At 47.6% G+C, this 24,143-nt stretch overlaps 9 protein-coding genes across 9 annotated transcripts; 3 read left to right on the top strand and 6 right to left on the bottom strand.

Moving 5' to 3' along the window:
* Positions 1-40: 40 nt before the first annotated feature.
* EV420DRAFT_1641978 (WD40 repeat-like protein) lies at positions 41-2,226 on the bottom strand (the record flags this gene model as incomplete). The annotated part of the gene is made up of 12 exons (XM_060477301.1): positions 41-143; positions 193-227; positions 274-315; positions 362-427; positions 477-565; positions 615-838; positions 887-1,176; positions 1,224-1,265; positions 1,314-1,459; positions 1,510-1,840; positions 1,894-2,152; positions 2,207-2,226. 12 exons carry the CDS (start codon positions 2,224-2,226, stop codon positions 41-43), a joined length of 1,647 nt encoding a protein of 548 aa, XP_060331987.1.
* An 86-nt stretch (positions 2,227-2,312) lies between these two features.
* Positions 2,313-4,777, bottom strand: EV420DRAFT_1537738 (uncharacterized protein). The gene is made up of 9 exons (XM_060472960.1): positions 4,239-4,777; positions 4,170-4,187; positions 4,025-4,120; positions 3,951-3,977; positions 3,800-3,897; positions 3,736-3,744; positions 3,175-3,675; positions 2,974-3,117; positions 2,313-2,910 (listed from the first exon to the last, which is right to left on the bottom strand). Exons 1-9 carry the CDS (start codon positions 4,401-4,403, stop codon positions 2,622-2,624), a joined length of 1,347 nt encoding a protein of 448 aa, XP_060331986.1. The 5' UTR covers positions 4,404-4,777; the 3' UTR covers positions 2,313-2,621.
* Positions 4,778-5,657, top strand: EV420DRAFT_1537726 (uncharacterized protein). The gene is made up of 4 exons (XM_060472959.1): positions 4,778-4,953; positions 5,006-5,243; positions 5,296-5,467; positions 5,493-5,657. Exons 1-4 carry the CDS (start codon positions 4,811-4,813, stop codon positions 5,621-5,623), a joined length of 684 nt encoding a protein of 227 aa, XP_060331985.1. The 5' UTR covers positions 4,778-4,810; the 3' UTR covers positions 5,624-5,657.
* A 10-nt stretch (positions 5,658-5,667) lies between these two features.
* EV420DRAFT_1268812 (uncharacterized protein) lies at positions 5,668-6,173 on the bottom strand (the record flags this gene model as incomplete). Its single annotated transcript, XM_060467463.1, has 2 exons — positions 5,668-5,904; positions 5,958-6,173. Coding segments are annotated over 2 exons (453 nt in total), but the record flags the coding sequence as incomplete, so codon positions are not given.
* Positions 6,174-6,316: 143 nt separating this feature from the next.
* EV420DRAFT_1537723 (uncharacterized protein) lies at positions 6,317-7,647 on the bottom strand. Its single transcript, XM_060472958.1, has 8 exons — positions 7,338-7,647; positions 7,264-7,287; positions 7,143-7,213; positions 7,036-7,088; positions 6,857-6,979; positions 6,704-6,811; positions 6,589-6,650; positions 6,317-6,539 (listed from the first exon to the last, which is right to left on the bottom strand). The coding sequence occupies exons 1-8, from the start codon at positions 7,559-7,561 to the stop codon at positions 6,365-6,367; spliced, it is 840 nt and encodes a 279-aa protein (XP_060331983.1). The 5' UTR covers positions 7,562-7,647; the 3' UTR covers positions 6,317-6,364.
* A 6,670-nt stretch (positions 7,648-14,317) lies between these two features.
* Positions 14,318-15,761, top strand: EV420DRAFT_1479030 (uncharacterized protein; the record flags this gene model as incomplete). Its single annotated transcript, XM_060469542.1, has 7 exons — positions 14,318-14,464; positions 14,515-14,580; positions 14,628-14,780; positions 15,322-15,393; positions 15,448-15,474; positions 15,530-15,542; positions 15,574-15,761. The coding sequence occupies 7 exons, from the start codon at positions 14,318-14,320 to the stop codon at positions 15,759-15,761; spliced, it is 666 nt and encodes a 221-aa protein (XP_060331982.1).
* An 848-nt stretch (positions 15,762-16,609) lies between these two features.
* EV420DRAFT_1537682 (uncharacterized protein) lies at positions 16,610-17,363 on the bottom strand. The gene is made up of 6 exons (XM_060472957.1): positions 17,340-17,363; positions 17,213-17,277; positions 17,056-17,163; positions 16,935-16,999; positions 16,757-16,883; positions 16,610-16,695 (listed from the first exon to the last, which is right to left on the bottom strand). The coding sequence occupies exons 3-5, from the start codon at positions 17,101-17,103 to the stop codon at positions 16,769-16,771; spliced, it is 228 nt and encodes a 75-aa protein (XP_060331981.1). The 5' UTR covers positions 17,104-17,163; positions 17,213-17,277; positions 17,340-17,363; the 3' UTR covers positions 16,610-16,695; positions 16,757-16,768.
* A 2,895-nt stretch (positions 17,364-20,258) lies between these two features.
* Positions 20,259-21,500, top strand: EV420DRAFT_289648 (uncharacterized protein). Its single transcript, XM_060481554.1, has 5 exons — positions 20,259-20,939; positions 20,984-21,049; positions 21,097-21,258; positions 21,311-21,408; positions 21,475-21,500. The coding sequence occupies exons 1-4, from the start codon at positions 20,637-20,639 to the stop codon at positions 21,377-21,379; spliced, it is 600 nt and encodes a 199-aa protein (XP_060331980.1). The 5' UTR covers positions 20,259-20,636; the 3' UTR covers positions 21,380-21,408; positions 21,475-21,500.
* Positions 21,501-21,947: 447 nt separating this feature from the next.
* EV420DRAFT_1537662 (DAO-domain-containing protein) lies at positions 21,948-24,127 on the bottom strand. The gene is made up of 10 exons (XM_060472956.1): positions 23,847-24,127; positions 23,662-23,793; positions 23,554-23,607; positions 23,412-23,501; positions 23,237-23,359; positions 22,905-23,188; positions 22,584-22,856; positions 22,474-22,534; positions 22,340-22,423; positions 21,948-22,290 (listed from the first exon to the last, which is right to left on the bottom strand). Exons 1-10 carry the CDS (start codon positions 23,982-23,984, stop codon positions 22,129-22,131), a joined length of 1,401 nt encoding a protein of 466 aa, XP_060331979.1. The 5' UTR covers positions 23,985-24,127; the 3' UTR covers positions 21,948-22,128.
* Positions 24,128-24,143: the final 16 nt, after the last annotated feature.

Genomic DNA, 24,143 nt, shown 5'->3' with positions numbered 1-24,143 from the left:
AAACCAAGTATATCACAAGTATATTAGATGACCGCGCCAATTATTCACGCGCCCAGAGTACACATCGCCCACTTGCATTACCACTCGCAGCTCGGGCCACGATCTTAGGGTGAGAGCATGTAACCGCTTGAACTGCCGAAATCCTACCTTGCAATCAGCAAAGTTTCGACTCCCTACTAGGATATAACTCACCTAGCGCTATCGGATAGCCGCGTGATAAGCTCGCCCTGTAAATGATTTAGATGGCTTTACGATTAAAAAAAGTTCACAAACCTTGCCAGAAAAAATATCCAGCGCGTGATTCATGTTCCCAATCTGTAGACAAGGTTAGGGACGCCTAGCTGACAATCCCTCAACGTACTGTAAAATGTGGGTGCGCATCAAGATTCGGAGACCATTGCGCTCGAAGGATCGTCAGCCATTTGCCCTACAAAAATTGAATTTCACTTTTCATACTCAAGAAGCACAGCACCTACCGTCTGACAATTATGCTTGATACGGCTGAACGGCCTAGATGATCCAAACGGACCGGGTTTCTCAAACGCTGTGGTATCGAAATCCCAAACTAATCATCCATCAGCTTCGCAGACATCAATAAGAAAACTTTCACTCACGGCGTATAGCGTCATCATAGCTCGTACTAACCACACTCTTCCCTCGAGGATCCCAATATGCGGAACTCACAGATTTGTCATGGCGCCACTCACCACGCAAGCACCCATACCCCTTCTTAGACTCTACAAACTTGTTCACACTCTCAAATCCAATCTCTACAACGGAACTATCCGACGAAGTCGGTGGCGTGCCCAAGTTCTTCAATTTTCGCACATCCCAGATTCTTTGTCACGCATGAGTGGTACTCTGAGAAAAAGGATACAAAACTCACTTGAGGGAACGACTGTTACTTGCTGTCAACACAAACTCCGGTCTTGCTGGATTGATACTGACGCATCCAATCTTCTGGTCAGACAAACCATACCAGGTACCCTTTGATTGGTGCTGCCGAAGATCAAGATGCGTCAACCCACCCGCAGCATCCGAAATCCACATCTCGTTCCCGGTGGGCGTAAGATCGATGCTGCAAAGAAGGGTCTCATCAGACGAAAAAATCTGACGGGAGACACCCGTCGTGAAGGACAGATTGCGTATCGTGCAGTCATATGCACTGGTGTAAACCTGATGAGAAGTGAGGAACCGTCGACGTGTTTTCAAATTGAACGTACGGTGTGATAGTCGACTGGGTTGAATTTGACACACGAAATGGACTAGAGGATAGTCAGCATGGAGGTTCACAGGACATCACATGAACATACCGACTTGGAAGTAGCAGGCCAATGGACCTGTAACCGCCAATATTTACCACCTGCCTTATTACTGTCGTCCACAGCATCCCCATCTTCGTCCCCCACGTCCTCCGGAGGAGCCTGCGCGTCCCAGATACCCAGCTGACCGTGTTTATCTGCACACATTAATTAGTTCTGACCAACGGCGTGACATGCAGACACTCACCTCCAAAAAAGATAAGGTCCTTCTGTACGTCTGGGTGGTACGCAGCACTATAGATGCGATTCTCTGTCACCTTGGCCCGGGACACGACGCGCATTCCCTTGAGCTCCTCTCTTAAATCCTCCAGCTCCCTCTTCCCACTCCGGTCCTCTTCGTCGACGCGCGTACTTGAAGCTCCTTTCAAAACATCCGCTAACCGTGGCCTCTCATCCTCATCTTCTAACGTGGTGGCGAGCTCCAAGTCCTGATGCCTGGGCCTCTTGGCAATTCGGGCGCGTTCCTCTGCTTCGATACGCTCCTCGGCCTCTTTCGCACGCTGCTCCTCCAATTCGGCCTACGTTTTCAATAAGTCTTTTTCGAGATCAAAGATGGTTGCAACACTCGTACTTCACGCTTCCTCTTCCTCGAAGGACTCTCATTAGGATCAGCCACATTCCGCAGACGCGCAGACTGCCGCCGGACGGTGGGTTCTTCGTCCTCCTTCTTGGGTTGCTTCCTTTTTGATGGCTGTACGGGCTGGGTTTTCTTCTTGGGCTCCTTTTTCGTAGGTTTTGTAGGAAATCCAAGTCCCTCGACAGCTTGCTTGAGCTCGAGTTCTTCGAGCAGAGCACGGTTCCGCGCGATGTTGGCTTCGCGGTCAATTTCACTAAAATACAGGTAAGACTTCACGCCTATTGCAACGAAAAGAAGCTGGACTCACTATTGAGAAAGTTTCGCCATGATGATCGTGAACAAGTTACCACGCGAGTCAGAAGAGTCAGAAGACGCGCTATGTCACATCGCGTGACTTTCCGCTCTGGAACAGGCCACCGGAACAAGCCAAGGTACCACCGCCAAGGTGAATACAATTAAGAAATATAGAAAAATCTACTACTACCAGTACTATTACTACAGGGACAAAGAGCATATACCACACAGCAATAGAACGATGAAATCATCAAGAAAACGTGGACGAGTCGTGGAGTACCAGACGAACATGACAAGAGAAAGAAAAGGCTACAGTGGACGGGACAAGAGTAACAGTGATATCCCCCGATTAGTAGTGATACGTACTGTCCTGGGGCAAAGGGATGGAAAAAGAAGCATGGAAAAGGAAAAGAAAAGAGTCCCAAAGTCTAGGTCACCTCAAGCACGGCAGTTTCCAGCACCCTGAACATAGTGGAGTCCTTCGACTCCTCCGTCCACCCCACGATTTGTCTCCAGTTGACCGTATTGGCTTCCTTCTCTCCTGCACCGGCAAAAATGCCAACATCATCATCGGAGAGTCCCCGCCAGATAAGGAACAACCGCAGAAACACACATGGGTCTGACGTTACAGAGATATCGATAGCGGCGGCAATTTTCGGAGGTGGAAGGAATCGATAGGCTATATTCTTGTGCGCGGAGAAAGCGCCCATATTGTTACTGTTAAGAAAGAAAGGGTGCGAGGGGTAAATCTTCCAATCCGATCGAAAGCAAAAGACTCACTTAATGAAGTTCGTGCGAGCATATAGAGACATTCCAAGCTGATCCAATACATTCATTAGGTGGGGAATGAAATCTCGGAAAGACATAGCATATCCGTTACGCGGAGCAATGTAGTCATTAGGATCCATCATGCCGGGTTCAGGGCTAAAAGCGATTGAATCTGTCAGTCAATGATGGACATGAAGGGAAGCCATAACGTACATTGCTTCGTAATATAGAGCCGTCGACACCATTTCACTTTCAAAGTGCTCCATGGCACCACCAGGATGCGCTCGCAAAAAGTATTTTACCTTGTTATCGGCCACCTGTTCTGCTGGAGGCCAGGTAATACCCAGCTTCCACAGAGGCGAGAAGGTGAGAATGACATCACAATATTGCACCTCGGGAGTCAGAAGACTGAGATGACATCTTGCAGTGGTGGGCTTCGCGGCGACAGCCAGCTTGGTCATGACGCGAGAATCAAACATAAATTCGGGAGTATACTGCTCGTTCTGTAGCCGAGTCCCGCTGAACTCCATCTTGTGTGTGTCACCCTGATGAACAATGTCAAGTTTCCCCCAAAACATGCCATCAACTGTAGTCCCGTCTTCCATGCGAGCCATATCAAGTTCGTCCGACGATACGGTGGTGTCGAGGGCAACGTGTTGGCCGGGCATTAATTCTAAATTGAAGGTGGCCGGCATCTCCAAAACGGGTGGTGGTCTGTGGACGAGAACATCATGGGTTAAGGGTTGATCGATACAAAAAAGAAAGGCGATTTACGGTGGTGGGCTAGCGAGAAACGCATCTTAAGAGTTTGTACTGTAGAGAAGAGAAGGAGACTTACGGTGGCTCCTCCGGCGGGGGAGGTGCGTCACTAACAATCTCCACCCGCAAACCCTGAACACCCATTTGGGCGATTTGAAACGAGTCTTCTCCGGTAAGCTACGGAATCAGTTGTTTGAAACAGTTTCGTGCGGATAGATAAGGCTACATACATAGATATAAGGACCGGAAATGAGACGCTAGAGAAAAGTGAGTTAAATGAGATGAAATGGCCTGACGGACTCACAGCAGCGTTCAAAGATGCATATTCGACGGGTATACGAAGAGAAAACATAGCATCGGGTGGCGGTCTCGTCCACTCGCGTGCGACGGCCTCGAGTTCCTTGAAACGATGTTAGACGCGACCCAAGATGGGAAATGAGGCGACATACAGCTAGGGTATTAGGTAGCTGTTAATGTGGCGCTTAGCTCGAACCAAAGAAAAAGTGGTTACAACACACCATTCGAACAGTCTCCATCTCTTCGAAGCATAGTGTCAAGAGACGCTGTCGAGCGAGAGCCTGTTGTTTCTGCATTTCGTCTTTGTTTTTGCCTTTGAACCTATTCCAGAGACCGCCTTGATGGGGCAGACTGGTGTTGGTCGATCTGATAGGCAGAGAGAGCATGGCGGCGGTTGAGATTATAAGTGGTAGAGAGGAGAGGGACGGATGCCTCACGCTGGTGATGCAAGCATGTTCGGTAGAGGCGTTTATTAGTGTTTAGTAGAAAGAAAGAGTCATATTCCTGGAAAGGTATGCGAAATTTGGTCTTGTTCCGAACACGAGGCAGATGAGGGCAGATGGTATTTGATAGATCTGCGTATCGCAAACAAATCAATATTCATCGAGACTCTATCGAGACAATCCATGAAACAGTTACCGTTTTCAGGGTAATATTTGGGAACCGCAGCAGGAAAACGTGGTGGTGGTACAAAGGCAAAAGGCTTAAACAAGGAGAATAAACTTGATTCTAGGATGACATCATCTCTCGTAATCTGGAAATTTCTAGTTTCCGTTTCCCTCCATTGGCCTCCATGCTGTCCGTCTCTGGTAGAACGGTTGCTCGAATTCTTACCCAGCAAAGATCCTTTGTATCTCCTGCTGTTCTGTCGCAGCCATGGGATACCCATTCCGTTTCCCATCTCAGGCAGGAAGCTCGAGCTCGTGGCCTATCCCCGTGTGTCACTGTTTTACTTTCGTGTATAGCTCTCCGTCTCAACGTTGATAAGGAGAGGAAACAAGTCGGCACTCGTTGCACGTCTGCAGGAGCATGAACAGAGTCAGAGTCTGTCCTCAATGGCAACGAAGCAGGTTGTACGGAACGCGTCAACAGAAGCAAGCGTAGGGGGCGAGGCTCCTGGTATTCCACCTGCTCACGAGCCGGTAGTCGCAGCCCCGACGACTGGATTCTGGGATATCAAAATACCAGATGTGACGTTGCCTGATCCAGAGCCTGCCGTCCAGATCGTGAGTGCCTTGTGCCTTCGCCATTGTCTCCTCCGTTTTTACGTGCTTGTAGCCATATACGCCTGACTATTGGGAGTCGTCAACACCGTTGGCAGTAGAAGAAGAGCACGCCATTCCCAAAATTCTCGTCGTTGCCGGCTCGCAAACGCATCCTGGCGGTGGACCATCCCATACCCTTCTTGAGACTGGCGAGTCGGAGTCGACGGCGGACAGGCACCTCTCCGGTCGCCTCCGATTCACCACGGGGAGCAACACGGACAACGACAGGCGAAGGTGGATTCTGGGATGACGCATCGGAGAACTTGGACCTCCCGTATCCCGGAGAAATTAAAAATTCGATTTCAGGTGCATGGTCTGGGCTGAAGAATTGGTTCAAGTAGCTACGAGGTTGTAATAGACACCACAGTACATAGAACTCCATATCTCATCTCCAAAAGGTGATCATTCTACCCAGTCTGCCTACAGCCACCCGAGCAGCAAGCACGATGCAAGATACATTCCTTGCTCGCCATTCACGCGTGTATTGTTCCGTCCGATCCGTCTCCTGCATCACCCACTGCTTGTAAAACTCAGAAAGCGCCTCTTCTTTATCTACTGGCGTCGCAGTTGGGGGCAAGCTGGCCAGAACAGCTTCTTTACCGCCTTCAAATCGAATATTACTCTAGCACACAATGAATACGCGTTTACTTTAATGATATGAATTCGTTCACTCACATCTAGCCAGAAATTTTGGTCCAGGTCATCTAACTGCTGTCGCTCGAGCTTCCACCGAATGTCGTACGCTCCAGTTCCGAGCGGAGGTTCGGGGTCGAATTCTGCTAATGAATACGGATGTTTGAGCAAAGATGGCGGAGGAGGCCGGGGAACATCGTCGTATATAACTGGGCGTAGGTGGGAGATAGGGTCAGGCGGGCCAACCAGATGGCGAGAAGGCCACAGAGGAGTGAAACAGACACCGTAATGGCGGAGGTCGTGATCGTAACAGACCAAGCATGTCAAGCTGGGAGTTGCCGATCAAATCCAAGTTCTTTCTCGGACAGTCATTGCATTGTCGTATGTAACCTCAAAGAAAATCGAAAGATATGAAATATCATTAAAAGTGATACAGTATCATTACAGCATTATCTAGACAAGAGTCGACCAAGCCATGACTTGACTCTTCGTGTCTTCTTCGGAGAAGAAGATGAAGATGTCGTCTTGGAGGCCTTGGCGGCTTCAAGGTCGGCATATCGACGTTTATATTCAGCGGGAGTCTCTCCTTTCACGCCTTCCTTCCACATTCCTCTACGAGCTGCTCTGCATTACGGTGAGTGATAGGAAGAAGAAGCAATAACGCATGACATACTTGGCTTCGTTCTCTACTCTGATGAATTCTTCCTTGCCCCATTTACCATACTCTGCTCCTGACTGTTATGTGCAAAGTGAGTAGGAGGAAAAGCGAGTATAAATGTCATGGGTACCTGCAAATATGTTGTCACCCAACCTTCCTTTAACATCTCCAATGATAGGCTCTTTCCATAGAAAAGAGAGCCTGGTAATATTCTTGGCGGTAGAAGGACAGTGGATACCTATATGAGTATGAGAAACGAGCGCTCGGAAAAGGATAGACATACTATGCGGGCATACTGATCACGCCTCAACAACTGACAGTACACGGTCTTTCCAAATATCTTCTCTTTCAAGAAGGCCAAGCTCTCCTCAGCGTACGGCTGCGCTGGCCGGCCAAAGTGTGCCCCCTGATGCCTTGCTTCATGAAGGGAATACATGATTTGTACATCCAAGTAACGCGTACCTCGGGTGCATCGACACCGCCAATTCGTATGTGAAGTGTCTTGTCTTTCAAGTCTAAACCAGGGAATATATTAGATACTGACGCCTCGGCACCATAGAAATGCGCACCTTTCGCATTGGTTGGCACGCGCCTGAATTTGATAGGCCACCTCCATCCAAAGGCAGGAGTATGATAAAGACTGACAAATAGTCAAATCGATGCAGAACAAGCGACTCGGGACTAAAGAACCGAAAATTATCAGAATCCCCTACACTGCCGCTTGGTCAATTTACATTAGCTGAATGATGAGAAGAGGGACGGACCTGGTCACAACGCCTTTCACCCAGCGTTTCCTTGCGATCATATCAGGAGTGACCCAATCACTATTCTGAATTCGCCGGAAATATCGCGTATAAATTCGTCGACCACCAAACGTCGTTACTGCGCCAACGGCAAATGCTGAGAAGACAAGCACCTCTGTAGGATATTGGTCTAGCATTGCCTTGTAATTATGGAAACTCTTGGTGGCACCATCCTTGGACGACATTGTTGCAGTCGAGAGGAGATGGGAGGAGCAGGAAGGGGGACTAGAATAGGCGTGTCATAGTGGTGCTTGAAGCACGTGGACTAACTCTTGTAATTATGATCCTCCGTCATGGTAGCTTGATCCTCTACACCTGAGAATGCTCAGAACCCAGCAGATAACACTACTTGTGCTGAATAGGATGTGGAAATTCATGCCTCCCTGCGCGTTCCTTCTGTTCCCGACTTTTTTTTCCGTCCTGAAAATTCTGTAGGACAATCTCAAACTGAAATACTTATGATATTTTTGATATAGTGACCTCTGGTTCACTACGGAATCGCGGTCAATGACTTTTCTATAAAGTGCGCTCCTTCGAATTCTCTCAGACTATCTCTTCGAGGACATCCATTCAACTATCTTTCGCCCTGCAGGTTGGAACGTACCACGAAGTGACAACGGGCGCATAACCGCAGAAGACCGCTAGGACGCACTTCATCTTCAATTTCTCTTTTTTTTTAAGTCTTCAAGACACAGCACGAGATTTTCTGGCTCTTTTATTCCCGTTATATTGGATTTTGTGCTATACTCCACTCTCTTTCGCAGCAATAGTGACGACATGGACGAATACATGCTGATTTGAAATGGGTGGATGCCGCCGAGGAAGATCACTCTCTAGAACACACCGAAAAAGTCAAGTCCCAATTACTTCTTTTCTCCTGCCCAGCACACGCATAGATCAGAACATGCCTAGCCGTACGAGTCTTCGGGCCTTCTTCCAGTACCTTCGATACCCGAGAGTCGAAGAAGCTGGAAGAATTCCTTTCGCCTGCTGATGCTGCTATCAACACCTATCTGTTGATATCGAACTTGTTGAGACACAACTATTGCCGTCGCGTCCGGTGCACGACCCAAATACCTGCTGAATTTCGTGTGTCAGATTACCTGTCTCACGAGTTTAACATCTGCTCTGCTTCAGAGTTTTCGTCAGGAAAAGTTGCCTTAAGTCTCTGCAACGGGCTCATTATATCCTTGTAAGATACAATTTCGCTCAATTAAAGATATCTCACCGGAATAGAGATGAAGTCCTCTACAAACCATAGTTTAACAATTAGCTCACATCGACCACAGATTCATCGAATTCCAGGAAACCTTTACAGACATAGGCCCGGATGAAGTTGTCCTTATGGGATGAATCATGATTTGATCAACCAATTCTCCTTATCAGCCGTTCCAGAACACACTTCATCATTGTATATTCGGCCGCTAACATGTAAGTACAAATATCTAAAAGATAGGACCATCACAACCGTCAATGTCAATCATCTGAACAGATAATTTTAATACTGAGCATACTTACCTTTCCTCTATTCCCGGTATCACTTGCCTGTCGACTTCGTAACCTGACTGTCGGGGGCAGTGTACTGAGAATAGCCGTTCCCACTGTTATAATAAGTCGAACCATTGGAGTTCGAGTAGTAATACGACCCATCGCTGAGAAGGTGATAACATTAGCGATACAGCCAGTCAAAATGATAACAAGCATTTACCTATTGGAATAATGGTACGAGGGTTTGCCGGTGTCATTATCTGCACGACTACAGTAGTGATTCCCCTGAAATACAACGACGATAAGCTGACTGGCAAGTAGCACCCAAGCACGAAACGCACTTGGCTGTTCGTGCCTGAACCGGTGTAAGTATACCCTTTATCGCCCATTATGCGTTCGCTTGCAGTGAATGAAGGTTCTGAGGCTTGGAGAAAATGCTGGCTACGGTGAAAGAGGCGTCCACTGGGTAGGTCTTTATAAGAGACGGATTTCCATTACCTAACAACATAGGGGCTAGACCTCGTGGAAGCCTTCTTCAAGTCATTTGACGCGTGTAGAACGCGTAGCTAGACCCCAAACAATGAAAGGCAACTCCCATTTCTTTGAACAGTGCATCATTGGAACAACTCGTGTCTCGCTTTACCTCGTTCTTTCTTCTAACTATCAAGGAACGTGCCCGTACCTGCTGACACTTAATATATTCTTAAGTTCACGGCTGCGCTTGTACAAGTCACGCTGGTTTCCTTGACATTGATTCTTTATTGGTCTTCATACAAAGAGCGGTGACTTGGCTGATCATGTCATTTCCATCGACCGAATCTTCCCGACTTCAAAATCCGGCTCGTCGTACCATGGAATTCACTCAGGTGAGGCGCCGAAACATCGTCCGCTATATCGGATTGGAGAGACTTAAATTTGGGAAAGACGTGCGACTGGGTGTCGGGATATCGGGATGGAAGGGAATATTCCTGAGTTCTAGAGCAAGTACATGTAAGGAAGACAGACAGATCCGGGGCGAAGATATGTACTATGTACCGCCACCCTTCACTGGGTACGCGAGCCTGCATCCGAACAAGTTATGACAGGTTTTCCGACATGGGCGGTCAGGCATCTCATGTCTTCGAGTATTCCCACACTAACCGATCATCTCCGGTATCCAATTGACGAAGGCGTTGCTTTCTCAAAATTCCGGACTCAGACTAGGTCAGAATGAGATGCTTCGACTCCCAGTGCAATGAGGTGAGGCGGGAGTTGCATGTCTGCTTGAGTCTTGTCTCAGGAGAGTATATGCCAACTTGCATCTATATTTCTACATGATGCAGATACTCCGCCTCGTCCTGGTGATATCAGTCAACGCAGTTGCCGGAATGATTATAGCTCAGGGTCGTGATGGATAAGGAACTGTAAGGAATCGGAATCGGGCCGAAATGTCAAAGAACCCTCTCAACGTCTATCCGACGCATGACGCCGGTCTCATATGTCTCTGTCTCAGTGGTATCTATCTTTAAGAACCGCATATCGCGCTGACAAGGAGATACCAGGTCTCGTCTACGATGTCACCCAGAGCAGTTTTGGCTCCGGAACGAACTCTATTCATCAAAAAAATGAGGTGGTCTCAATCTTGGGTCCTACGTTCACTGCGAGTCCGTGGTATCAGTCTAATGCATTGTACGCGACAGGGAAAAAAGTAAAGGATCTGCCTTTCACCCATTTCTTGATAGTCTTGGCTCTTCCTCTCAACCGACTCCGAGCCAGACGATCATAGGATAAGTACCACTGGAACAGTTCTGCTCACGAAAGCGCTCCTCATGCGTCCCGATTTCGCCAGTACCATCAAATACTTGAGGGCCGTATAGCCTAGCGCTGGCCCAATGCGCGATGTCTTGGTCAAAATCGTTCAAGACGACTGCATCTCCGTAAGGGAAGGCACTTTGAATGGTATTGATATGATCGAAGATCATCGTCATGGTTGCTTACGCTGTTCGTCTCTCAATAGTGAATTTCTCAGTTCATCTCATTTCGTGCAGGCATTCCACAACCCCGTTTCCGTCGAGCCGGTGAGAATCCTGAAGCCTGACGGCGCTGGTGTCTTTATCTGGAATCGCCGATAGGTCAGTCTCATGTTTCTCCACTTATGCGGCTTATCACATCTTTACTGAACAGCAAGGCTGCATGATGAGTCAGTTCGTGAAGGGCCCGAATGGAACAGCACGTACCACTGGACGTCCCCTGGCTCTGTTTATGTTTTTGACGGAAGACTTTCGATACCGGCTCTTATACACAGCCCTTCGAAGCTCCACTGTTGAGAAGACTTGGAGGCATATACCTTACCATACCACCTCTCACTCGCGGTCTATATAGTCACCTGCCACGGGTCACAAAAATACGGGTACTGGTCCAATGGGCTTATCGTAGTAGCTTTGTGTCAACTATAGCAAATAATGAGCCTAGATGTCTAGGATTACCAGAGGCCCGAGAATCCTCGTTCCAGTCTTTTAAGGCGATCTTTCTTTCATTTTGCGATCGATCAGCAGTGTCAACCCTATAGGATAAGTGAGCGGAAACTCAGCGCTGCGACCGTGGAGAATAGCGAAGCCAAGCAGAGGTTCCATACCGACTTAGGTGCGAATCTCTTCTCCCTAAAAAAAGTAAACCACTTATGAAAGCTAAGGCGAGCGCCTCTACTCTTCGGCAGATGGCTTCAAGAACTAGGCGGTTGAAACTTTCGGGAGCTCTCCGTGCAGGTGATACATGAGCAAAATCAAAATGGCCATATCAAAAGTGAGTAGTTTCAGCCTGAGAATCGTGGTGAGATAGAGCACTGGGCAATCAAGTGGCCATGAGTAGAGTCTTTGTTCATCGGCCGCGCGGTCGATAAGTTTCTGTGAAAACGCACTTCAATCGACGAGCCGGTGTCCATCGGTTCTGGCCTAGATTTTCACAACGACATGGTATTTACAGTACAATCGGAGCGCCTTGAGATAATCACCGGAATGCGTGAAAGGGAGACACATTCAGGCATTTCATAGGTCAATTGGAGGTATAGAGAAAATTGCTTACTACAAGCAGCGCATAGATGCGAACGTTTTCTCCGCGGTAGCGAAATGACATCGCCGTGAATGAAAATTCAAAAGGTCTTTGAGTAAAACACATGGGATACGGTACGATCGGAAGACTGATGTGAACAAGACGCTTAGATTCGGGGTCAAGAGCAATTTCTTTGTATGAGCAAAACAGATTATCTGAGCGGATTTAGGGGTTTGCCTGGCTCACAGCACAGGAAACAGAGCAAAAGGCCGGGCACTACTGTAGACAGGGCGAAGGTAGACCCCAATTCCTGGGATATTTGGACATAGAAGGACGGGTACACGATCCACCCTCCGTCTTGGGCACAAAGGAGAGCCAAATTCGAATATACAGCCGATTAACGCTTTCGGGACGACGGACGTCGAATCGGAGATTCTTAGGGTGGATTTGAACCCCAGATTTGTACTGAAAAGGGTTAACAGCTCATACTTGAAAAAAATTAGTGTCGGGAATCGAAAAAAGGAGTTCAATACATACTGGATGCAAGATTTCAACGCCTGAAAGGAATTAGAGGAATTGCAGTTCAGCGATAAACAAAAGGTGAGGTCCTTGAGAGACTTTGAACGAGTTCCTCAGGAAAGTTCCTGCTCCGCTGAGTCCGCTCGGCACAATAATCGGGTCTGGCACTGTGCAAGGACTCTGCTGGGTCTGGTATCGTCTGACAAACAACAAGGCAATCGGGGTGGCCCAAAAGAACCTAAAATTCAAACCGCGACTAAATGGGAATGAGCATTTTGCACGGTGGCAGTTCGAAAATCGACATTGGCGATTTTTGCGATAGAAACTTTCCCAGTAGCCTAAAAATTATGACCATTAGCAAGGGAATATTCATCAGAAAGAGAAAACAAACGGTAAGAGGAATGAGGAGTCGTCGAGCGGCAAGAGAATGCGATCGATAGTTTCCGAGGGTTCTTGATTTGTAACCCTATTTCTGCAATCGCAACCACCACCATCAACCGCCGTCGACATCGCCAACACATCGACAACATCGTCGCTTGCGGTGGAAGCATCTCTTTCAGTCTATGGCCACACAGATAGATTTCTCTTGCCAATATGGTTCACTTTGTCAATTTTGACGACGGATTGCTCTTGCACATCGCACCTCTTGAGGGCTCTTGAAGCAGATAGTTGTATCCGAGTTTCAGGCATTGCTCTTGGGCCATATTGGCGATGTACAAGACTTCGAGAGGCAGAAATGGCGGGACCGGTTGATGGCAACAGCACTCAGACACAACCTCACCGTTCAATAATCGAGATATCTGGCCAGTAAATCCTTGGAACGAAGGGGGTGCTCTTCTTGACGCCTTCAGCAAGCAATACAGACAGCTAGCAAGATAATTGACCACAGGAGCATGGAGGATGAGGAGGCGATATTCTCAAAGCTGGACTCTCAGAGAAAATGGGTACGGCCAAAAGGTGCGTTGTTGTGTTCTTGATTTTCTTCTTGAAGGGTAATCTTGTGTCTTGTAATCCAGACGAGTACCGTGGCGTTGAGTCCTTGAGGTCCGTGCGTTCCTACTAGGTCGGCCAGATCAATATTCTTGATGAATCTTGCAAAAAGGTGAGTCTTGTCTTGACGATTCACTCCAGTATAGGGCATCTGAATGATGCTGTTCATTTCAGTGGTGGTAGTACATCACTGATACAGGATAACACGACATACACACGGTTCCGAGCCTTTTATTGGTGTGACACGAAATGACTCATTTTGTCACGTCACATTCGCGCACGCGTCCGCGTTAATGCCCCGGACGACAAGAGACGAGATAAAGATTTGAACGGAAGGTACGAAGGATTTCCCAGTGTCAAAGGTCGCAGAGTCCTATGGAGGCAGTACTCTTGCCTCTCCGTGTGGCCCGTGCGAGGATACCGCCGCGGACTGGGAGTAAGAACGAGGAACACATTCCTCCAGGATGGCCTGGCGACGACTTCGACGTTTTGAATAGCTAGCAACGGTATCTGTTTCAAGATGAGGCAGAACAGACCGAACATTCCCTGGTCATCGTATCCCCGACGTCGTGGTCGGCATGTCCATTCTGATTATTCGGCCTCGAGGCTGTCAGGCGCTCTGCCGACGCGCCCCTACAAATTTGATCCAGTCTTCCGGTTCAAGACCGTTTCCTCGATGGGAACGGCATCTACTGCCTGTGACTGGAGACCCGCGTCGTGTCAATCAGGATCGGAAAGAAACTTCTTCGATTATGGCCCCTCACGACTATCTGTGGTCCGGACTCTCGCATGTTCAAAAGGAAACAAAAGGACGTCAATTTCGGCTGCTTTGCAATCCTTTTTACGAAGTCAGAAACCTAAAATTTTTGACTATTTAAACTGCGTGAACTTCCTGCGCCGCTCATTGATCCCCCAAAATGCCCTGCCATCGCTCCTGCAAGAAATTCGTTCCTCGCTATCCTCCTACCTACGATGAAGCTCTTCATCAAAATTGTTCTTCCTCTCTTCACCTCTCAGTTGGCTCGTACGCCACACGCTACCAGCCATACTCTCTTTCTTACAGGGTACGGTATTCTACGGCCTTCTCGTTACAGTGCACTGATTTTTGTTTCAGTTTGAAGGAGCGTCCACGGATATACCTGTCCCACAAACGCCTGCAATTGTTCCCCAGACCGGCCGAGTAAGTTGGTTGTAATCTCTGTTGAAAATTCACGCTGATTATACTAGTTCATCGTTCCTCCTCATTATGATCTTGATGACTATATCGAGTACGACGGTGAAGGAGCCGAGGAGGAGGAGGCCTCGGACAGTGATGATGACGATGACTACGAAGACGAGGAGGAAGAGAACAACGATGACGAGACATCATTTACACCCCTGGTGAGTATAACAACTATTCCTTTGGACGCTGTTTCTCATTGCTGTACTTTATCAGTGTCTTCTGGTTATCACTGTGTGGATATTCTTCTTCGTTTGAAGTATACTTTTGTCGTTCTCTTTTTGCACGTATACCATCTTGTTCTTAGTCCGATTTACTTGAACTGTGGGGCCTCACAGGCGCTCGGCATATCAAATAATACTTATATCTATTTAATGTGTACCTTTTTATGAATACATTCCTGTATATTGTTGTACATACGGCTGGGCCGCCTGTTTTCTTGCTTCACGGGCTCGTGTTTGGTCTTAGCAGAGAAATGTCATATAATATCTTGTGCATACCACTGCATCGCAATGAAAGCATGCATTTCCCAGAGGTTGCCTCCATCCAAAAGCCGGGGTGTGATAGAGACAACTTAGAAAATGGAGTCAACGACCAATGTTACTTTCGTGTCCACTGGAAACATGTATAAACTCGACTTGTTGGCGTTGTACGGCGCACGTGGATATTTCCTCTCTTATCTGATAACTTCCGTCACCTCAGACGGGCTCGAAGTCTGGTCCAGCGAAGCCCTTAGTCCTCTACGCCATGGAGTCAGGAAGTGCCCAAGAGACAGTAGGCAACGTTGCCCGCAATTGAGGACGCATCATTGTCCGATGTCGAGTACAGGCCCGGGATGCGAAAATAAATCTTCCTGTGCGTTCTCTATTTCTTTTCCCAACAACATTTCTGTACTGAAAAAATTCCTTAGGACGATCTCATATGTAAATGAAAGTCTCGTTATCTTTTTGATAGCTACCACTGGATCTGGTGTTGAACCACGGTCGGTAACCTCCCTAGGGAATGCTCCTATGCTCGAACTTGGAAGACACACCACGATCATTGGCCTCCAGGATTCTGCGTATGAACGTCTTTGCTGGTCAGCGAAGAAGCTTTCCCTCAGGACGGGGAACTTGGGCAACCAAGATATATGGAAGAGGTGAAGGCGACGATCAACATACGCCTAGGTGTGTTGCCTTTGTTGGCATGTTGCATGAAGTGTTGAACCAAGGAAGGTAGGACGGATAGTGTTCTGGTACCAGGAATAGAAGGCTTAATGGATGTCCTGGCGCAGCTGTTTTCCTCGGTAGAAGGAACGAGCAGACTACCTTAGTATACGCTACCCCTCCAAGAATGGCGATGACAAAGGTCCAGCGTAGAAAACTCCCCGGATCCTTTAGTGCAGGATGCGGCCTATCATCGCGCTATGGTCAAGCGCAACAAGCTGCCTATAACAGCAGAAGATTGGTACAGAATGATCGCTGTTTCCAGTTCTCAATCGAAGAAGATCTGCGATACGAATTCCTCCTCATTTGCTTTTCCCTATATGAATCTGAATGAAACATAAGATCAGACTATGCCTAACAACATTCCGCGTTGTAACCTTCGGACCATCTTCATACGGAATTCAAAGCTGTCCCTCGCTGAACCTTCCTTCGGTATCCCCATCATTTTAATACGGATGAAGAAGAGTTGAAGCTGTATGAATTCCTTTCGGTTGATACTGCTCAATATTTCCTTTGCTGCGCATTGGCCGACGTTGAACTCGCTAGCGGGACGCGTTATACAATCATCAGGCAATTCGTTGGACTCTTGCTTTAGAAATTCAAATCAAGTGCTTGCAGCGGACTTTGGCATTCTGCAATCAAGCATGGAAGTTTAATCACTGCCGAAGTGGTGGAATATATGAAGCAGACCGAGCCAGAAGGCGGGGGAGTGGCTGTACACTCCTAAACAAAGCTTCGTCTACAACTCGCCCTGCTTCATCGAGTATGTTACGCGCTCAGAGACCTTACTTGGCACGACAATTCGTGTTTTGCTCTCATTGAGCTTCAATTGCTAATATAAAATACAAAAATTACAAACGACGTCCTACTACTATTATTGCGGTGTGAGCAAACTCAGCAAAGTGAGGTACAAAAATGGGACAGGTGCTTACCGATGCACGAGTTCACTTTCCAGTTGACTTGCTGACTTGTCCCCCAGGGGAAGTGTACTGCGAATACCCACTACCGCTGTTGTAGTAGGTGGAACCATTTGAGTTGCTATAATAATAGCTCCCATCCCTAAGGCGGCTTTTTCAGGGTGCATTACTCAGGAGAGACGGAAGTGCTTACTGGTTGGAGTAATGGTAGGAAGGTGCCCCAGTACCGCTATCTTGGCGGCTACAATAGTGATTACCCTGTAATGACGACGACGATCAGGACTATATCGGAGAAATAGCCGACTAAGACTCACCTGACTGTTAGTGCCAGAGCCGGTGTAGGTGTACCCTTTGTCGCTCATTGTATGGACGGTCGTCTACGTGAACAAGGTGGTGGCTGAGATGAAAGACACATTTAGGGGTATTTAGCCTTATATATGACGACTTGCATTACATAATCTTAGGGATAGGGTGGACCTGACGGCCTGGCGCATCAATTTCCGCCTTTTGATGGCATACCAGACCACTACGGGCAGGTGAGAGCAGTCTCAGGCATGCTTGACGCGTAATCTAAATCTCTGACGCCAAAAAACGCCAGCATTCTATTTGACGGAAAATACGCGTACCAGGATGGGATACCCGTACGCGTGTTTATCTTAGTGGCGAAGGCCATAGCATCCTACCTATGCTTGCCTATCTCCGACTCTACTGCTGCCGGAGGTCAGATAGTATGCACAAGAGAGCTTATCATTTCTTGCGCCGTACAAGCAAGGGAGCAGTGTGCCGATGATTGGTTACAAACGAAAAGTGAGTATCGTGCATCCCCATAAATGTACAGGTACCAAATCTTCGAGCGTTCGCAGCTCGTGCTCAACCGAATAGAGTGGTAAAGACGTTGGCAGCTGGCGCTCGTTCTGATCTTCATTTAGGAACTCATGAGATAATATGGATTGTTGACAGGCAGGCTGAGAATCGTGAATTTCATCCTTTTTATAGGTACTTACCTTTGGAGATGCTTCCCCTTTCCACTAGTCGTTCGACCGAAAACTGTATGATCCAGGTGACATTCCCATTTTACGGACCATCCGTATTTGCGTGACGTTGCTACCGGGAACACACATTCATATGGAAGCGCTAACTTACTCGTTTGTCACGTTAATATGATTTTCCTGATACTTCTTGTGAAAGGAGGCTACTCGGTTGGCTAGTCATCACGACGTAAACATAAAATTTGCGTGCAGTTCATATAAACTTTTGACTATCATTTCTGAACATCTGGGACAGAATCGTTCCGTAAAACAACCTCTTTTTGGGAGAGAACTCCAAGCAGATGTTCCGCTGCTTATAGGTCTGACCATGCTTAACACAAAGTTAGTTCCATCAGCTGAAGAATGGGAGAAGGTACTTACCGATTTCTAGGGCTCGGCATTAGGCGACTGACAACCGAAGGTGGAAAGTTAAAGGGGAACAGTAGATCTAAGATGGACAGCATACACCGCTGAGATGCGCGTTGGTAACCAAGAAGGGACTACCCGACGCATTTGGCGGATCAAGTGCTGATGATGATCATTGTCCTTGAGAACGTTGTTTGAGTGGGCGGCAATGGTTCGTGGTAAAAAGCCAGAGACTCGTTGTATTTCATACAACGAACTGTTGGGCCTCGAAATATCCGTTGCGTTGCGAATTAGGAGCAAATTCTGCGAGGACCATAAGAAGAAGGCGACTTCCAAGGCACCTTCGAGCAACGAGAGTTAGGGGCTTTGGGCGCATCAGAAAGATCTGGCTTGGTCGTCGCTGAAGGTATTGTAACGAGAAATCAGTATCCCTGGAACAAGTCAGAGAGCACCACGTAAAAGGGTGAATGCATTTACAATATCTCAGTTTCAACTTGTTAGGAAGAGGTGGGGCCATCAACTAGCAAATCCAGTGTCGCGATTCGAGGAGCAAGGCAAGTCACCTCTTCTGGATTTCGTGTTCATGAGAAGGAAGACCATTACCAGGGAAGTCAAACGTTGGTGCGAGGTCATCATTTGCAACAGGAAACCTTAGTGAGGAGGGAAGTCCCGAGGCATTTGAGCCCTTGAATTGAACAGAGGCACAGCTGAGAACTACCTAGCAAAGAAAACAATTAGGACGATAGGAGGAAATGAGGAGGACTGTACATGCAGATATCCTAGGCCGCAACATGTATAAAAAACCGATGGAAGTCATAGTGCAGCGATAACCTAAAAATGAGGTCCTTGACAGACTTCGAACGAATTCCTCAGGAAAGTTGTCGCTCCGCTCGGCACAATAATTGGATTTAGCAGAATGCAAAGAAGCCGCTAGGTCTGGCATCGTCGGACAAACAACAAGGCAATACGGGTGGCTCAAAAGAACCTAAAATTCAAACCGCGACAAATTGGGAATGAGCATTTTGCACGGTAACAGTTCAAAAAATCAACATGGGCGATTTCTACCAGGTAAACTGCGCCGGTAGACTGAGAAATACGGTCATTAGCAGGAGAGTATTTAGTGGAATAGAGTAGACAAACGCAGAGAGAGAGAGGTATTGCGGCAAGAAAATGCGATCGGCAGTTCCGATGGTTCTGATTTGTAACCCTATTTCTTCAATCGTAACCACAACCACCACCATCGTCGACACTGTCAGCACTGCCGGCAGCATCGTCTGCTGCAGTGAAGGGCATCTGGTTCAGTCTACAGTGATTACGATGGATTTTTCTCACTTACAAGGCTGATTTTGCGGGTTTTTACCGTGGCTCGTTCTTACATGTTGCGCCTCTTGAAGGCGATAGACGCATGCAAGCCTCTGGTATCGTTCCTGGACTATCCTGGTGACAAACAAGACTTCAAGAGGCAAAAATGTCGAGGACAGGCAAGTGCGATGGCGCCCAGACGCAATCTCACGGCTCGACCGTCAAGATAATCGGAGAATAGGATCTTGCGACAAAGGGGGAGCTTTTCTTGAAGCTTTTGGCGAGCAATACAGACGGCAAGCAAGATAATTGACCCTAAGAGCATGAAGGATGAGAAGGCGACATTCTCAAAGCTGGATTCTTAGAGAAAATGGGTACGGCCAGAAAGTGCGTTGCTGTATTCTTTCCTTCATTGCTGAAGGGTCATCTTGCCTCTTGTAATTTAGATGGATACCGTAGTATTGAGCTCTTTGAGGTCCGTGCGCAAATGCGTGCCTACTTGGTGAGTTGGCAGGTCGTTATTGTTGATGAAATTTGCAGAAGCCGAGTCTTGTCTTGACGATTCACTCCAGTATGGGACACCTGAACGACGCTGTTCATTTCAGTGGTGGTAGTACATCACTGATACAGAATAACGCGACATACACACGGTCCCGCGCCTTTTATTGGTGTGACACGACATGACTCGATCCGTCACGTCACATTCGCGCACGCGTCCGCATTAATGCCCCAGCGACAAGAACCGAGGTACTGCAAAGATTCGAAAAATTGGAGGATTTAGTGTCGAAGGCCACGGAGTGTTCGAAAGAAGAATATCCTACCTGCATGGGTATCCCGTTCGGGAAAACTTGAGGTGCAAGACCGAGAAATATCTGTTAGGCGTGGGACGGACGGCGTCCTCGTTCGGGATTGCTGGTGACAGGACCTACTTCAAGACACGATAGAAGGGCCGAACACCTTCTAGCGTATCCCCGACAACATGGTCTATTCGGCCTCGAGGCTGTCAGGCGCTGTAGGTCGCCTAAGAGTCCGGCGCGTCTACAAATTCGATTGCTCCGACCAATCTACCGGATCAGGTCTTTCATTGGTGGGAATGACCTCGGCTTGGAAATGGTTACCTGCGTGTCCTGTCGATCAGTCTATCGAAAAGAATATTCTCGATTAGGGCCCTCACGACTGGCTGTGGTCCGGCATCATGCATGTTCAAAGAAGGAATACGCTCAGCCAATTGCGGTCGCCGTGTAAATTTTCCTCACAAAGCTAAGAAAAATACATATAAGCTCCAACAGGCCTTTCAGCTCTTTACGTCGTCCTTCAAACTTATTCCCCTTGAGATGCCTCATCGCTCCTCCAAGCAAACCAGTCTAAAAGCCGTACCTCGTCATATCCCTGCGTATGATGAAGTCCTTCAGCAAAATTTTGCCTCGACTCTTCGCCTGCCGACTTATCGTTTTTCGCATGCCAAGCGCTACCACCCATATCGACGACATCCTCGATTTATAGTAGGCTGCTTTCCTTCCTATTTCACTCCGCTGATTTTCTCCAGTTTGAAACCGAGAGCGCTGACCTACCTATTCCCCCCACACCTGTAATTCTTCCTCAAGCATACGGAGTAAGTTGGACGTCAACAAATTGTTGAAATCTCACTGACTACTTCAGGTTGTCCCTCTTCACTATGATCTTGACGACGACGACTACATTGGCGAAGATGAATTAGATGAAGAATTCGAGCTGGTTGGCGAGGAAGAACAGCTGGGGCAGCAGGGGCAGGGGCAGGATCAAGGGGACCGGCTAGCCAACGAGAAGCCCGTCGCTATTCTGGTTAGTATGCTGTTCTTTCTGCACTTCACTTCTTACCGTCATTTCTTACTAGACGCGCATCGTCCGCCAGTATCAAAATGTCCTGATCATGTTTCTTCTGTGGATCCTCTCCGTTGTTTGAAGGATCTTCGACCCTCAATCATGCTTGCTGTATGTATATTGTAATACCTCGATTCTAATCGAAATTATGTATTGAGTGTTGGTTCCGGAAAACAGACGCGTAAGCCGACCATCTGCAAACGTCGCTTCTCCTCGCAACTAAGCGACGTCAAAACAGGAGGCTGATCTATCGTGTGTTCAGTGTGCAGTGTGGCAAGGGGAGAAATGACAGCACTTCTGGGAGTATACACTACACAGAGTACAATGTACAAATAAACATTGAAGATATGTTTTGTGAACAAGAAAAGAGGATGGCTGCAGTGAGCTAACGTTAAGCATGCTATACGATCTCAAGCCCAAAGTGAGATTTCGAGTCCCTAATGAGTTGGTGTATTTATTTTATTATACAATACATCTTGCATGATGGGCCGGGGTCTGGGGAACATTCAAGTTGGTGCCCCCGCCCACCTACTCCCTTCTGTGTTTGGTTTGTGCCTGGTTTGAGTCAAACCAGTGGCAGCTACTTTTCTCAGCTGTCCAGGTTGCAGGTATCCCGAACACCAGAGATTTCAGCTTCTACCACTACGCAAGTCTGAGCTTCTAGCTTACTTTCCCTCCAGTACAACTTTTTGTTGCCGGTTCTTCCTCCGCTCAACTAGCTCGTACCTCGAAGTTGTTTTCTCTCACCCCAAACCCAAGAAATCAATGATTTCTTGCCTCACACTCTTAGATTACACCACATATTATCATTTCACTCTACTTATCATCTTCTCACATTCTCGTGTCCCTTCTGTCGCTTAATTTGGAATTTAGCTTGGACACGCGATTCAATCTCTCTGGCGTAAGCTCGAAACATTCTGGCAGACCTGTATCTGCCCAAGTACCACCTTGAATTAGCTTGACAAGTCCCGGGGCAGCAGTAAAGATTCGGGTCTGTTCGATTATGAAAGGCGTGTACGTTGGTAAAAGGTAATGGGCGCACCATGCCATGGCCATTGTGACCGGCGCATATCCATTGACCAGGTTTACCAGGTATTGGCCCAACATATGGTAGACCGTCTGCGCTCTAAGGACAAAATGAGATGAAGACTTATCTGTAGAGGTATTTGTTACTACATAGCCAATGATGCCGCTCCATGCATAGTCTAATCCCTCTCCTGGAGCAGATGCAGGCCCCCTGGAGAACAAGATTTAGTCACGGAATGTTGTGCCAATATGCATCTTACCAGTCTGAAAATTCACTTTGAATGAAGTCATCGACAGCTTTTGTAATTGGCTCGAAATTCGTTAAACCGTCATTCGTTCGCTCATCAGGATGCTCTTCGATATATTTCAGCAACGCATGTTGACCCGGATTGCTGCCTCCAAACAGAATGATACCATCCGAAGTTGGTCGTGGGTTGATGGAGTACAAAGCGTCGCCCGGACAAAGCACGCCGTATGTGTTTTGCAGAGCCTTGGTACCAGACCAGGACCGTGGAGGAATTACCTTGTTACACCTAGATAGTCGTCAGATTAATTGAACTGTCAAGCAAAGAACTACACACATATGGGGCGTCGGTTTGATAATGTTCTCGAACTCGGGAAGTAGAGCTGAAGCGTATGCATTCGTTGCATGTACGACTGTGGGAGTAACAATCGATCCTCGCTCTGTTGCGACGACCCAATTTCTTGAGTCATCAGACAAGCTGACAGAGTTGACTGGAGTCCAGGTTTGGAGGTTGAGACCCTTGGACAAGCATGTCGTAATTATATAGTCTACAAGTTTCCACGGGTACAAGGAAGCTGCATCCCACGAAAAGACAGACACAGCGTGGTTGATACGAGAACGCTATAAAACATGTCAGATTCTAGCACAGTACACAGTATATTCAACAACCTTGGTAGCCTCGGTGCGATCAGTGATATGTTCAACATGGTCTACATTTCCTCCTGCAGCTCGATAGCGTTCAAAAATGCCAGCGGCTTTGGTGGCAATTTCTTCGTCTATTATGACATCGAGCTGAAATCGAGATAAATAATGGCTGTGCTCGTGTCTTGTGATATTCACTCACCGTCTTTCCTACCCACAGATCGCACTTGACATTGTATTTGTGAATATACGCGACTACGCGTTCGAACGCTTCTTGTTCATTGGCTAGAATCTGAAAGATTGTTAAGCGTCTTCAATACGGTATTACAGAAGAAGCACCGAACCTTTAAGGCCTGTTCAGTGCTAAATCTGGACTGGTATTTCGCAAATCCCCTCCACTGTCAACGAATGGGATAACTTTCTTCATGTGGTGAACTGTACGGAAAGAATACCTGATCTGGTTTGCAATGGCCAGCATTCCTTCCGGTAGCCCCCGAACACAGCTCTCTGGCCTCGAGCATCACGATGGATTTGGGTGGATTTGGGCTAGACAAGAGCTCCAAGGCTGTCATTGCACCCGTTGCCTAACCTCATTGACAACGTGAAGATATGTCGCCCATAAGTAGTAGTGGCCTACCCCAGACCCAATTATCACTACGTCCGCTTCCTCTGGCAGTTCTTCCGTTGTTCGGTGATCAAGCAGCGGATTACTTCGAACACCTTGAAGCCAGTACGATAGCGACTGTCTCTCTTGCTTTGGGAAGTTATTATCCATGAAGAATCCTCGGAGTCAAGTGAACGTAAACAAGTAAAGCCAAAGCATGGGAAGACATATATTGGCCACAAGTTGATGCCAACGGCAAAAGATAGCAACAATCAAGCGCAAAATGATAAACGATATGCGGGTCGGAAGAGCTCCGCGGCGGAATTGGCC

This window comes from Desarmillaria tabescens (genome assembly GCF_030435595.1).
Source record: "Desarmillaria tabescens strain CCBAS 213 chromosome Unknown EV420scaffold_14, whole genome shotgun sequence".
NCBI classification, from domain to species: Eukaryota; Fungi; Basidiomycota; class Agaricomycetes; order Agaricales; family Physalacriaceae; genus Desarmillaria; species Desarmillaria tabescens.
Note: the sequence above shows the minus strand (reverse complement) of the source record. Positions and strands in the feature narration are given on the sequence as shown.

Coding starts and splice junctions, on each gene's coding strand:
- EV420DRAFT_1537738 (XM_060472960.1), bottom strand. CDS start 4,403: ATGCTCTCTCTGCCTATCAGATCGACCAACACCAGTCTGCCCCATCAA. Junction 3,978..4,024: donor ATGCATCTTTGAACGCTGCT/GTGAGTCCGTCA, acceptor ACTTTTCTCTAG/CGTCTCATTTCCGGTCCTTA. Junction 3,118..3,174: donor GCTCTATATTACGAAGCAAT/GTACGTTATGGC, acceptor AATCGCTTTTAG/CCCTGAACCCGGCATGATGG.
- EV420DRAFT_1537662 (XM_060472956.1), bottom strand. CDS start 23,984: ATGGATAATAACTTCCCAAAGCAAGAGAGACAGTCGCTATCGTACTGG. Junction 23,794..23,846: donor TAGTGATAATTGGGTCTGGG/GTAGGCCACTAC, acceptor CAATGAGGTTAG/GCAACGGGTGCAATGACAGC. Junction 22,424..22,473: donor GGAGCGGCATCATTGGCTAT/GTAGTAACAAAT, acceptor TTTTGTCCTTAG/AGCGCAGACGGTCTACCATA.
- EV420DRAFT_1537682 (XM_060472957.1), bottom strand. CDS start 17,103: ATGAGCGACAAAGGGTACACCTACACCGGCTCTGGCACTAACAGTCAG. Junction 17,000..17,055: donor GCTCTGGCACTAACAGTCAG/GTGAGTCTTAGT, acceptor TCGTCATTACAG/GGTAATCACTATTGTAGCCG. Junction 16,884..16,934: donor TCCTACCATTACTCCAACCA/GTAAGCACTTCC, acceptor AAGCCGCCTTAG/GGATGGGAGCTATTATTATA.
- EV420DRAFT_289648 (XM_060481554.1), top strand. CDS start 20,637: ATGTTCAAAGAAGGAATACGCTCAGCCAATTGCGGTCGCCGTGTAAAT. Junction 20,940..20,983: donor GACGACATCCTCGATTTATA/GTAGGCTGCTTT, acceptor GATTTTCTCCAG/TTTGAAACCGAGAGCGCTGA. Junction 21,259..21,310: donor AGAAGCCCGTCGCTATTCTG/GTTAGTATGCTG, acceptor ATTTCTTACTAG/ACGCGCATCGTCCGCCAGTA.
- EV420DRAFT_1537726 (XM_060472959.1), top strand. CDS start 4,811: ATGCTGTCCGTCTCTGGTAGAACGGTTGCTCGAATTCTTACCCAGCAA. Junction 5,244..5,295: donor CAGAGCCTGCCGTCCAGATC/GTGAGTGCCTTG, acceptor ACGTGCTTGTAG/CCATATACGCCTGACTATTG. Junction 5,468..5,492: donor GGCGGACAGGCACCTCTCCG/GTCGCCTCCGAT, acceptor CACCACGGGGAG/CAACACGGACAACGACAGGC.
- EV420DRAFT_1537723 (XM_060472958.1), bottom strand. CDS start 7,561: ATGTCGTCCAAGGATGGTGCCACCAAGAGTTTCCATAATTACAAGGCA. Junction 6,980..7,035: donor GCGGTGTCGATGCACCCGAG/GTACGCGTTACT, acceptor GCAAGGCATCAG/GGGGCACACTTTGGCCGGCC. Junction 6,540..6,588: donor AGAGTAGAGAACGAAGCCAA/GTATGTCATGCG, acceptor ACCGTAATGCAG/AGCAGCTCGTAGAGGAATGT.